Here is a 12,596-nt window from a genome sequence, read left to right on the forward strand (position 1 = left end):
TTTCTTATCCCTAGTTTTTCCCAGATCAGCCTAGTTCAAACAGTTGTTTGTTCCTCCTTCTCTTCACTGTGTCATAACCTCACCTGGGTCTCAGTCAGTCATGGTTTTCTCCCAATGTCTCTTTTTTCTAGCATTAAATTCCACCATCTCTCATATTCCCTTGTCCCCTTCTCTCCACTCTCCCTCTTAACCTCAGAACCCTTACTTTGTTTATTGATGTCCACTGGTTTTTGAAGGTGTTGTACATTATTGAATTGTTGTACATTATTGAATTGTACATTTGAAGGTGTTGTACATTATTGAAATGTAAGCATCCAGTATTTGTTTTTATTGTTCTGACTTGCTTTACTACTCACAATTCCCTCAAACTCCTTCCATTTTGTTGAAAATGGATGCATTTCATTCTTTTGGGGAACATTACCTTTTCTTGTATTTTAAAAGACAAGTTGAGCAAGGTGGATATTAGTTCTTTAAAGGTTTGATAAAATTCATTTGTAAAAGGCCTCCCGGGTGGCGCAGTGGTTGAGCGCTGGGTTGCGAAGCTGCCTGCAGCCTCTGCAGCGCTGGTTCGATCCCTGGCCGCTGGGCGAGGGTCCCACATGGCGCTCAGACCTCTCCTGCCACGCCCGCTGCTCCCTTCTGCAGTGTACTTCATCAGTCTGCCTGCTCTGCTCTCCCCTCTGGCTCTGGTGAATTCTCTCACCCTCCCGTGCTTCTGACTGTACCCAGTGCTTGTATAAATAAATAAATAAATATTAAAAAAAATTCATTTATAAAGTCGTTTGGTCCTGGGCTTTTGTTTATCAGGAGTTTTTTTTTTTTTTATTACTTTTTCAACTTCCATACTTGGTTGTGATTGGTTTGTTTAACTCATATGCTTCTTCTTAGTCTTTTTTTTTTTTTTTAATATTTATTTATTTATTTATACAAGCACTGGGTACAGTCAGAAGCACGGGAGGGTGAGAGAATTCACCAGAGCCAGAGCGGGGAGCAGAGCAGGCAGAGGGACCGAAGTACACTGCTGAGGGGAGCAGCGGGGGGCAAGAGAGGTCTGCCCGCCATGTGGGACCCTCCTTTGGTGGCCAGGGAGCAGCTGGGGATCAAACCGGCACTGCAAAGGCTGCGGGCAGCTTCGCAACCCAGCGCTCAACCGCTGCGCCACTGGGGAGGCCCTCTTACATTAGTCTTAATAGACTGTATTTACCTCAAAATTTGTCCATTTCTTTAAGGTTATCAAATTCAATGGCATACAGTTCTTCATATTAATGTCTTGTGATCCTTTTATTTCTGTGCTATCTATGATGTTTTCTCCTGTTTCATTTGTGATTCTGTTTATTATTTTTTCTCTTTTTTTATGTTAGCCTAGCTAGAGGTTTGTCTATTTGTTTATCTTCTCAAAGAACCAACTCTTCATTTCATTGATTTTATTGTATAGTCTTTTTGATCTCTATTTCATTTGTTTCTGCTCTTTTAAAAATATTTCTTTCCTTCTACTAACTTTAGGTCTTATTTTTTCTTTTTCAAGTTGCTTTAGATTGTAGCATTAGATTGATCATTTGGAATTTTCTTATTTCTTAATGTGGACCTGTATTGCAATTTTCTTCCCCCCCAGGACTGCTTTTGCTGCATTCCATAGATACTGGTAACTTGTATCTCCATTTTTGTTTGTCTCAAGGTGTTTTTAAATTTCTGCTTTGATTTCCTCTTTTTCCTATTAGCTATCAAGTAGCATGCTATTTAGGCTATATGTATTCATAATTTTTCCTGTCCCCCCCCCCTTATAGTTAATCTCTAAGTTTATGGCATTATGTCAGAGAGAAAACTAGACATAATTTCTTTCTTTGTAGTTTTTTACAATAGATTTGTGTCCCAACACATAGATTGTTCTTGAAAATGTTCCATGGGCACTTGAAAAAATATGTGTATATAGCAATTTTTGGATGGAGTGTTCTGTAGATATCCGTTAGACCTATTTGATCTACTTTCTCTTCTATGGTTATTGTTTCCTTATTTATTCTGTCTTTTTGATCTTTTCATTGTTGTAAGTGGGAGTATTAAAGTTGCCTAGTTTGTTTGCTTTTTACAGGGGAAAGCATGAAAGCAGTCCCTTACTACCATATATTCTGCAGCTGAGTTTCCCAAATTTGGGGAAATAGTAGGGTTTAGCGCATCTGGAGATGAACCTTGTCCTGGGAAAACCACCACTATGATAGTGGCATCTCCCCTGCAAGTAAGTATAAAGTTGCCTTGTATTACAATGTTTTAACAATATCTCTCTTTAGTTCTGTTTTATGTATCTTGCTGCTCTATCATTTGGCACGTGTACTTATGAATATTATTTTTTTTGTTGTACTAGATCCTTAATTTTGATATAGTGTCTGTTTCTATTTCTTATTACCTTTCTTTCTTTTTGTTTTTAAATAGAGCTGTGCAGATACTATATAGGTTTTTTTTAAAAAGATTTATTTATTTATTCATACATGAGCTGGGGTACAGGCCAGAGTTGTGGGGGGTGAGAGGATTCACCAGAGACAGAGTGGGGAACAGAACAGGCAGATTGACTGAAATACACTGCTGAGGGGAGCAGCGGGCAAGTCAGGAGAAGTCTGCTGTGCCATGTGGGTTGCTCCCTGGCCGGGGATTGAACTCATGCTGCAGTGGCTGTGGCTAGCTTCATAGGTTGCATCTTTTTTTTTTTTTTTTAAAGATTTATTTATTTATGCACACAGGAGCTGGGGCACAGGCCAGAAATGTGGGGGGTGAGAGGCTCCACCAGAGACAGAGTGAGGAACAGAATAGGCAGATTGACTGAAGTACACTGCTGAGGGGAGCAGCGGGTGAGCCAGGAGAGGTCTGCCGTGCCATGTGGGTTGCCCCCCGGCTGGCCAGGGATCAAACTCGTGCTGTAGAGGCTGCAGATTGCTTCATAGTGCAGTGCTTAACCCCTTGCACCACCAGGGAGGCCCCATAGGTTGCATCTTAACCCCTTGCACCACCAAGGAGACCCTTCTTATTACCTTTCTTAATTGGAAATCTATTTTATCAGATATAAGTACAGCTGTTCTGATCTTTTTGGTTGTCATTTTTCTGTATAACTGTCTTCCAGCCTTTAACTCTTAGTCTATGCTGTCTTTGTTGGTAAGATTAATTTCTTATAAACAACAGAGGTTGTTTGTTTCACAGTCCTTTCAGCCACTCTCATCTTTGGTGAATTCAGGCCATTTACATTTAAGGTGGTTTTTGAGACATAAGTGCTTGCTGCCATTTTTTTTTTTGGGGGGGGGTTCATTTTTTTAAGTCTTCCTCTTATGCTTTGTCTAGGTTCAATTTCCATTGTTTTATGTGTTACTTTTTTTTAAAATGTGTTACTTTTGTTTAAGTGTCTACTGAGATTAGTATGTGAGGAACTATTTGTGTGACTCACTGGATAATCTGGTCTCTGATTCTTTTTGATGGGCCACATTGTTATTCTTTTCCTTCTCCTACTCTTCCATGTTAATTGATTCATATATCTGTTGCCTTTATATTCACTGTTCTTTTGCTTTATAATAACGCCTCTAGAATTTCTTTCATATGTGACTTGATGTTGATAAATTCTTTTAGGTTTTGATTTTCTTTTTTTTTTTTTGGTTTACAAGAAGGCAATTTATTTTAACAGAAAATAATTTGACGAGTCCTGTTCACAGACGGCGACCACGGCGACCCCCCTTCCTGTGGGTGCTATCAGAGGGGATGAGGGTGACATCCTCAATCCGCCCAATTTTCATTCCTGAGCGGGCAAGGGCTCTGAGGGCTGACTGTGCCCCAGGTCCAGGAGTCTTGGTCCGATTTCCTCCTGTAGCCCGGAGTTTGATGTGGAGGGCAGTGATACCCAGTTCCTTGCACCTCTGTGCCACATCCTGGGCTGCCAACATAGCAGCATATGGCGAGGATTCATCTCGGTCAGCCTTCACCTTCATCCCACCGGTTACACGGCAGATGGTTTCCTTGCCAGAGAGATCAGTGACGTGGACGAAAGTGTCATTGAAGGATGCAAAGATGTGGCAGACACCAAATACGTTTTCTCCTTCAGCCACCTGAGGTCCGAGGCTGATGACCTGTTCTTCCTTCTTTTCCTTCCCCTTGCGAGGTGCCATTTCTGCGCGTCTTCTCCAGACTCCGCCACCGGAAAGAAAAGCTAGGTTTTGATTTTCAGCAGAACGCCTTACTCTTCCCTCTCTCTTGAATGTTAATCTCGCTGGGTAAAGTATTGTAGGTCGGCACTATTTTTCTTTCAGTACTCCTTATATATCTCATTCTAGTGCCTTCATACTTGTAATGTTTCTCTTGAAAAGTCTGCTCACAGTCTGATTGGCATTCTTTTATAGGTTACTGTTGTGCAACCATCCCAGACTGGGCAGGTTCATTGTTGATTTGGGCAAATAGATAAAAGATCTTGGAGTCTTTGGTAGATTTGACAGTGCTGAATCAGGGGACTGGGTACACAAGCAGGCCAGCAGGCAGGGAGACTGGCATGAAGGAGGCAGGGAGACTGGCATGAGGAAGGCAGGGAGGCTGGGAGGTGGCAGCAACCAAGTCTTCCAGCCCCAGTGATCTCCATGCTTCTTCTCTGACTCCTATCTGGATTTTCCCTCTCTCTTAATCTCTTGCTCTTATCTGTTATGATCTCTCTTAGGCATTCATACTTATAGGTACATGCACCCAGTGCTCTCTGACTTCTCAGCAAGGGTGTCCATAATTACAGGTGAACATGCCCCATATTTTTGCGCCCAAGTGCTTTTTGCAATAACCCATTATGAAACCTTGGAGGAAAGCAAGGCCACAGGTAGCAGCCATAGAGACTAGCAGTGGGAACATGAAAAAGAGCCTTAACTACTCCATTTTCCCTACAGTTACCCTTTTTACTTTTTTTAAAAAAAGATTTATTTATTTATGCATTCAAGAACTGGGGTACAGGCCAGAGTTGCAGGGGGTGAGACAGAGTGGGGAACAGAACAGGCAGACTGACTAAAATACACTGCTGAGGGGAGCAGCAGCAAGATAGGAGAGGTCTGCTGCACCATGTGGGTAGCTCCCTGGTTGGCCAGGGATGGAACTCATGCTGCAGAGGCTGTGGATAGCGTCATAGTTCTGTGCTTAACCCCTTGTGCCACCAGGGAGGCCCACCCTTTCTACTTTTGATGTTTTAAATATTTTATCCTTGTCATTATTTTTGACAGCTTTAGTATAATGTGCATTTGTGTGTGTTTGTATGGTATTTTATTTGGGACTCTTGGGGCCCCTTGGATCATAGTATCTGGTTTGTTTCCTATATTGAGATGATTTTCAACAATTATTTCCTTAAAATTTTTATGTCTTTCTCTTTCTTTTTTCCTTTTGGGACTCCTATGATACAAATATTACTTCTCTTCACGTATTCTAAAGGGCTTTAGACTATTAAAAATTTTTTCTACATTGTTTATTTGTGTGTTTGTAGGGTAAGGTAAAAAGTATCAGGCTTTTCTGCCCTCCCACCATTAGGATAGATGAGGGAACCCTGTGGTCCTGAATGCATGCCTGATGGTGGGCACCTGAAGTGGGTACACCTGGGCTGAGAGATTGAGTTTATAAGGGCGACGTCATGGGGACGCCAGCAGAAGCCGAGAGAAGAAGAAGAGAAGCAGAGAGAATGCCAGAGAGCCCAGATAGAGTGAGGATTTGCTGGAGGCTGGGAGAACTGCCAGCCTCCTGGCCCCCCAGCACCCCTGCTTGCCATATGCCTTGTAAATCTAAATAAAAGACCTGCAAAAGCCACTAAGGACTCTGACTCCTCCTTTACCTGGTCTGTTGGATAAGAAAACCTGCACTTCCTGTCCTTTACAATTGGCGTAGTTGGCAGGATGATCCATGCAGATGGGTACTGGAGCCCTCCGAAGACCTGGAGGGACTAAGGAGTAGCAGACGAGCCTGTGACAGCGCTGGAGGCGCCATGGCAGCACAGAAGGTGGACAAGGTCCAGGAGCTACGGGATAACACCAGGCCTGGAGGTGGAGACGGCCTAAGAGGACCATCCAATGACCCTTGAGGCAGCAAGAATCATCGGGGAAGAGAGGACCACGATTCAGAGCTCACCAGTGCTGATGGCAGGAAGAGGCCTAATGGACTTGGACTGATGGACTTGGACTGATAATCCCACCAGAAGGCAGAGGAACCTTGGCAGGTTAAGTTTTTGGGACCCTGAGGGAGGATGCTATTGTTTGTACACCCCAGGAGATGGGAATCTGGGGGTGGCCAGTGGGCCTTGATGGCCAAAAGCAGCCTGTGTATGCCCAGCAGCTAGGCAGAGGAGAAAAGCCAACTGAGAAGGCAAAAGCTGGTACTGATGCTAAGTTTGGGAAGCTCTGAGTGGCTGTTAAGCACTAAGTAAGCTGAGGAAGGCCAGTGAGTCTCATAAAATCACCGGTGGGTGATGCCCTGCTTGTTGTCGAGTGAGAGTGAGGAGCTGAGGAACCTGTCCTTGGGGGATTGGAGGGGAACATGGCTTGGGGTGGAGCCCAAGCCAAAGAGGGGACCCAAGAGAGGCCGCATGTGGAGTTTGGATCCCCCACCCATGTTCTTGTGCAATGGGTTGGCCTGAGTGCAGGGGTCTGCGTTTTGCATTGGTGGCTATGAAAGCCGAGTGTTGGAGCGACAGCAGACAGAAACCCTGAGGGTTGGTGATTACCCCCAACAATATAGAATCGTCAATCCCATAGTGAGTGCATCCTGGGGGTGGATGTGGTGTGTGGCTTGTGGCTGAGACCACAGCCAGAGAAGGCCAGGAAGCCTGATGGCTCCTGGTGTCTGACAGTAGATGCCGTGAGTGGTTCCCCTCTCTCGTATGAACAGTGCCTTTGGCAGCAGATTTGGTGGATCATCTGCTGGTGCCAATAATTGTCTTTTGCCACTAGGATGGTGCCCTGCCTGGAATTATTTGTGTTCTGTTGTATTTTATGTATTCTGTTGATCTATTGTGATGTATATTATTTGTTTTTGTGGGCCATGGCTGCAGTGTTCTATTGCCAAGAGAAACATATAGACTGTATGGCAGAAAACCTTGAGGGGGTGGATTGTAGCGTAAGGTAAAAAGTATCAGGCTTTTCTGCCCTCTCGCCATTAGGATAGATGAGGGAACCCTGTGGTCCCATATGCATGCCTGATGGCGGGCACTTGAAGTGGGTACACCTGGGCTGAGAGACTGAGTTTATAAGGGTGGTGTCATGGGGACGCCAGCAGAAGCCGAGAGAAGAAGAGAAGCAGAGAGAACGCCAGAGAGCCCAGATAGAGTGAGGATTTGCTGGGGCCTGGGAGGACTGCCAGCCTCCCGGCCCCCCAGCCATGTATGTACTAAATCTAAATAAAAGACCTGCAGAAGCCACTGAGGACTCTGACTCCTCCTTTACCCGGTCTGCTGGATCAGAAAACCTGCACTTCCTGCCCTTTACAATGTTCTTTGACATACTGTTGTAGAATTCATTAATTCTCTTCATTGCTTCTGTATTTATACACTATAAATTGTATTTATAAAAATCCATCTATAGTGTTTCTTAGCTCCATTATTTCTAAGTGTAGCTGCTTCATATTTTGTGTTATCTTTATTCTGTTGCTGTTTTATATACTTTATTGTTTTTTGGAGTTCCATACAGTTCTTAGAGCTGTCACCTTGAACTCCTCTTCAGTCATGGGGTTGCGATTCCGCTCAGGGCTTAATTGCCTCAATGTTTGTGGTGTGTTCTGTCTCCTCATTTTAAATTTTTTATGGATTGTAATAGGGATAGACTTTCAGACTGTTATCTTTGCACCTGTTGAGGTAATCAGAGGATTTGTACTGGCGAGGGGAAATAGGTACAAGAAAAGACTGGGGCAGTAGGGCACCAAAGGATCACCTCTAGTAAACTCAAGAATTCAAGCTTCCTACTGTTCTGGGGTGCCAGAGTTGTCTGGTGGGAATCCACAGTGATCCCCTCTTTTAGGTCAGCTTTTCAGTTTTAGTGTCTCTTATAGTGTCATGTCTGCTTCTACTGTAGGCTATATTTAAGCACTAGTTGCAGTGCTGGGTACAGATCTAGCTGATATGGGATCACAGGTTTTTTTTTTTTTTTTGCAGTGTAGAACCTTATCCTGTGGTGTTTGTTCAAGGTTCATTTGTTGTTTTGTTTTTTGCTTCGAGGTGGCAGGTGTTTTGAATATCCTAGCCTAAGTTTTGAGTAGTCGCCTCCCTGGAGAAAACAGTGCTCCAACCTATTTCTCCCTGCAAATTCTAGCTGTTCTGTATTGAGAACTTCAGGTTCCAGCTAGTAATCCTTGCTCTGTACCCACACTCCTGCAGTTCTCTAAGTTCTCTTACCAATTCAGTGCCAGGTCTCAGGAGTTGCTGATGTGCATGTGCCTGAGTCAACAACTTTAGGGGGCTCTGCATAGTAGCTGCCCCTTCCTTTTGTGGGTTGCGCTGCCTCACTATCACTACAAAACTGTTCAGTTAAAGGTTTTCCTATCCCTTTCCACTAGACCAATGCTTAATATAGTCCATATTCCTGTCAGGAATATTTTTGCTTTGTTTTTTGGCAGTCTAATTGTGAGTATATGTAGGAGTGGAGTCTGGTATCTTCACTCTGCTGCCATCTTGCCAAACTCCTCCCATGTACTTTTGGAGATCAGTAACAAGGATAGAACTAAGACTGGAAGTGGAGGTTGGAGGTGAGTAGAGTGGAGGAGATAATGAAATTCCTTTCTTTTCTCTCACACTGTAGGACACTCAGTAACTTCTTCAGTCCACAAAGGACAGGCCAGAGTCCTTATTACTACCACAGAACTGAAATGCTATGTAAATTAAATGCAGTATTGCAGCATTTTAATACACAATAAGCTTGAACACATTGATCTGTGAGAAAGGATAATATAATTCAAATGTGGTTCTTCAAATTAACTGCAAAGTCAGTAATACTGTCTTTCAGCCTTTTAGCCTTAAAAGCCACCTGTGTCGATTTTTAAAATATGTCTTATTACAGATATGGGTCAAAAGCCATGGTAATGTAATTTTTGAATATATTATCAGCAGTGTTGCTATTTCACATTCCTTATTGATAAAATTGATTAAAAGGACCTTCAAAATTAGATATCATGTCATTTTCATCCAGGATTTCAAAGATCACCAGGTCCTGTGAAATGTTATCTAGCCCCGGTGGTTAGAATTTAATTCTGCTCACATCTTCTCAGCATACCAAGTCCTCCCAATTTATCCTTCTGTCCTCCCAACATTCTCAGTTCACTTGGCTGAGAGAATGTGTGTCTGATGGGAGCCAATGTCACATACTTGGGTCATTCTTCAGTGTACATTTTGAGAGCAGAGAAGAGGTGATGATAGAATAGGCCAAACGTTGTAACTACTTTATTAAACCCACTGTCATTCTTGAATCTGCTGTTTTTGTATCTGCATTCTTGCCAAACCTTTACTTGTGACTCAAGCAATGTGGTAACCAAACTTGATCATACTCAATACACTTTATCCTGGAGAGGGAGTCTTAGGGAGAGTGGCCCAAGACTGCCCCCAGTCAACTTGAATTCATTCTTTGATCAAATATTTTTTGCCCCACTAAGTATCAGATTTTGTGCTGGGTGCTGGGGATACAAAGATGAACCAAAATAGACAGGGCCTCTACCATAGTGAAGTTTTAGTCCAGCTGGATAGAGATGTTAATGAACGAAACCCACTCTGTGTCTTGCTACAATGGTAAGTGTTGGAAGTTGTACCTGGTACCACCCTGAGAGCATAGGAGAGAAGCTTTGGCTACTCCAGGGCACTGAGCCTACCTCGAGCCCCTCAGGAGGAGTACTGGGTTCTGGGGATGGTCAGGGAAGCAGGAGTCCCAGAGAAGGTGCAGCATGTAACTTCCCTGCACAAGAGGAGAAGAGTGAGTTAAAGGACATGAGAGAAGGCTGGTGAGTTTGGAGAACAGAAATGGAGTGGAGGTGGGGAGAGAAAAGGGAACTGACTTTGAGGACAAAAATGTAGAATTTTAGTTTGTATTTGGTTAAGTTTAAGGCATTTGTGAACTATCCATGGGGAAAAGATATCAACTAAGCAGCAGGACATGCTCTTTTCATGTAGAGTAGAACATAATTTGGGAAGTGAAAAGTTATTCCAGATCTGGGCCTCCCCAGTGGCGCAGCGGTTGAGCGCTGGGTTGCAAAGTTGCCCCCAGCCTCTGCAGCGCAGGTTCGATCCCTGGCTGCTGCCCGGCCACCGGAGGAGGGTCCCACATGGCGCGCAGACCTCTCCTGCCACCCGCTGCTCCCCTCAGCAGTGTGCTTTGGTCCTTCTGCCTGCTCTGCTCTCCACTCTGACTCTGGTGAATTCTCTCACCCTCCCGCACTTCTGACTGTACCCAGTGCTTGTATAAATAATAAATAAATAAATCTTAAAAAAAAGATTAAAAAAAAAAAGTTATTCCAGATCTCATGTAATTCCAAAGACTCATTCCTTTGTCTAACCAGCTGAAGGAAGTTTTTGATCTCTGATCTCCTGCGCCAACACAAGGGTTATTGAATAACTACCTTGTCTTACCTTTCCTTCTGCTTAATACCTCATAACATAACATCTTAGTACCTCAGGCCTTCTGCTTATTGCCTTCTCTTTGGTGTCTTCTGACTTCTACCCATGTTCCTGAGGAGGGTCTGATTGGCCCATTCAGCCACAGTTGAGACTGAGGGTAGATCTTTCATGTCTGCCCTGTGGTGCTGGCAAATGGACATTAAGTAGTGGTGATGTTGCACAACATAGTGAATCTTCTAAAGCCCACTGAATTGTATACTTTAAAATGGTGAGGTTTATGTGATGTCAATTATAGCTTAAGTCTTACTGAGTCTAGAAATTGTTCAATTATATCATGATATATTACGATACCTTGAGTCAGAAAATCTGGGTCACATTTACTTGTGAAGTTATCTTTACCCTCTACACCTAGAATAGGCGAAGCTTTATTTCCTAGGTTTCTATGAAGATTATATAAGACAATCATGTGATGCTAGCTGTAAGAAGACTATAAACTTTCTTTATTGTTATGCTTATGGCTTTGTAGGGTAAGGAAAAATGTCAGGCTTTTCTGCCTTCCCGCCATCAGGATAGATAATGGATCCTTGTGGTCCTGAATGCGTGCCTGATGGCGGGCACCTGGTATAGGGTGTGGGCATAGGTAGATGGGATTCACCTGGGCTAAGACTGTGCTTTTAAGGGTGGCGTCACAGGGACGCCAGTAGAAGCTGAGTAGAAGCCGAACGAAGAAGCCCAAAGCAGAAACAGAGAACGCCAGAGAGCCCAGATAGAGTGAAAATTTGCTGGAGGCTGGGAGGACTGCCAGCCTCCCATCCCCCCAGCACCCCTGCCTGCCACATACCCACTGAACCCCAATAAAAACCTGCAAAACCACTGAGGACTCTGACTCCTCCTTTACCCAGTCTGCATGGGATCAGGAAACCTGCACTGTGTCCATTCCTGCCCTTTACAGGCTTGGTTTGGAATCCTTTTTTTGATACATGTATTTGTTAAGCAGCTTCTGTGTGGGTTTGAGAGGATCTTGAAATCAAGAGAATTCCCCAAAATAGAGTCATGGCAAAGACCTAGGGATTTCCTTGCTGCTGACCCTTCAGCTAGTCCTGTTCTGGGCAAGCTGAGACATAGTTGACATTTGGGTCTCTTTCCTGCCTCTCTTTTCTGACCTAGCAGTCTTTTGGATTATCATTTTGGCATCTCTTCCATCTGCTTTTCTCAAGTGATGAGTGTTTTCCAAAGTGAGCTCATCACATTAATCATGTTAGGTTGTGAGTTGCCTGTTTAAGCTGTATTTGGATCTTAAAGACCAAAAAACACACAAAAACTCAGAGGGAGCATCTGTAGGTCCTGTGGAAAGGGAGGGTGGGGAGACTAGGAGGATATTTTGAAGCACTGGTGCCTTCCTGGGTATCCCTGAAATCACCCTGGTTCAGCGCCCATCTGGTCTCCTTAGCTCAAGGCCAGCCTTGCTTGGCCTGTGCTCACTCTGTTACTGCTGCGCCATCTGGAAGAGAAAATCAGGAAGATGACTTCAGTTTCTTGCTCTCCTAGGGTCAGGCAAACATGGAGGCCACAGCAGCCCCATAGAAGCAGCTGTTGCCCATGGTTGGTGGTGGCAGCAGTGGTGTCATTAGCAACGTTAATGAATCACTGCAGGGCCGACTCTCTTCTCTGATTCAGCTTGAAACTTCTCACTGTTAACAGGAAGCCAGTAACCAGGGAAGTCAAAAGCTCGAATGGAACTCCCCAGATTGGAAACCGCTGGGTGTTTTTGAAGTTTCTATTTCTAAAGCAAGCTCCCCTGTCTCCTTGGATGCAGAGGGACTAGCTTGGTAGACAGTGACTGTGAGCCCGGGACTCTTGTTTCTTATGAAACTAAAAAATTGTACAGGAGTTTACAAAAACAGGAAGCTGGCAATGAAAGCGATTGGAATTATGTAAATTAAATAGTTGGTTTGGAATGCAGGTGGCAGTCTGCCTGTGGGAAAGACTGGGGAATGAATCAGATTGGGAACAGCCAGGTTATCAT

General features: G+C 44.0%; 1 protein-coding gene across 1 annotated transcript; it reads right to left on the reverse strand.

The window, feature by feature from the left end:
* Window positions 1-3,282: 3,282 nt before the first annotated feature.
* LOC311183533 (small ribosomal subunit protein uS11-like) lies at window positions 3,283-4,136 on the reverse strand (the record flags this gene model as incomplete). Its single annotated transcript, XM_084253050.1, has 1 exon — window positions 3,283-4,136. The coding sequence occupies one exon, from the start codon at window positions 4,134-4,136 to the stop codon at window positions 3,681-3,683; it is 456 nt and encodes a 151-aa protein (XP_084109176.1). The 3' UTR covers window positions 3,283-3,680.
* Between the last annotated feature and the right edge of the window lie 8,460 nt (window positions 4,137-12,596).

Source organism: Talpa europaea, assembly GCF_964194135.1.
Source record: "Talpa europaea genome assembly, chromosome: 14".
Taxonomy (NCBI): Eukaryota; Metazoa; Chordata; class Mammalia; order Eulipotyphla; family Talpidae; genus Talpa; species Talpa europaea.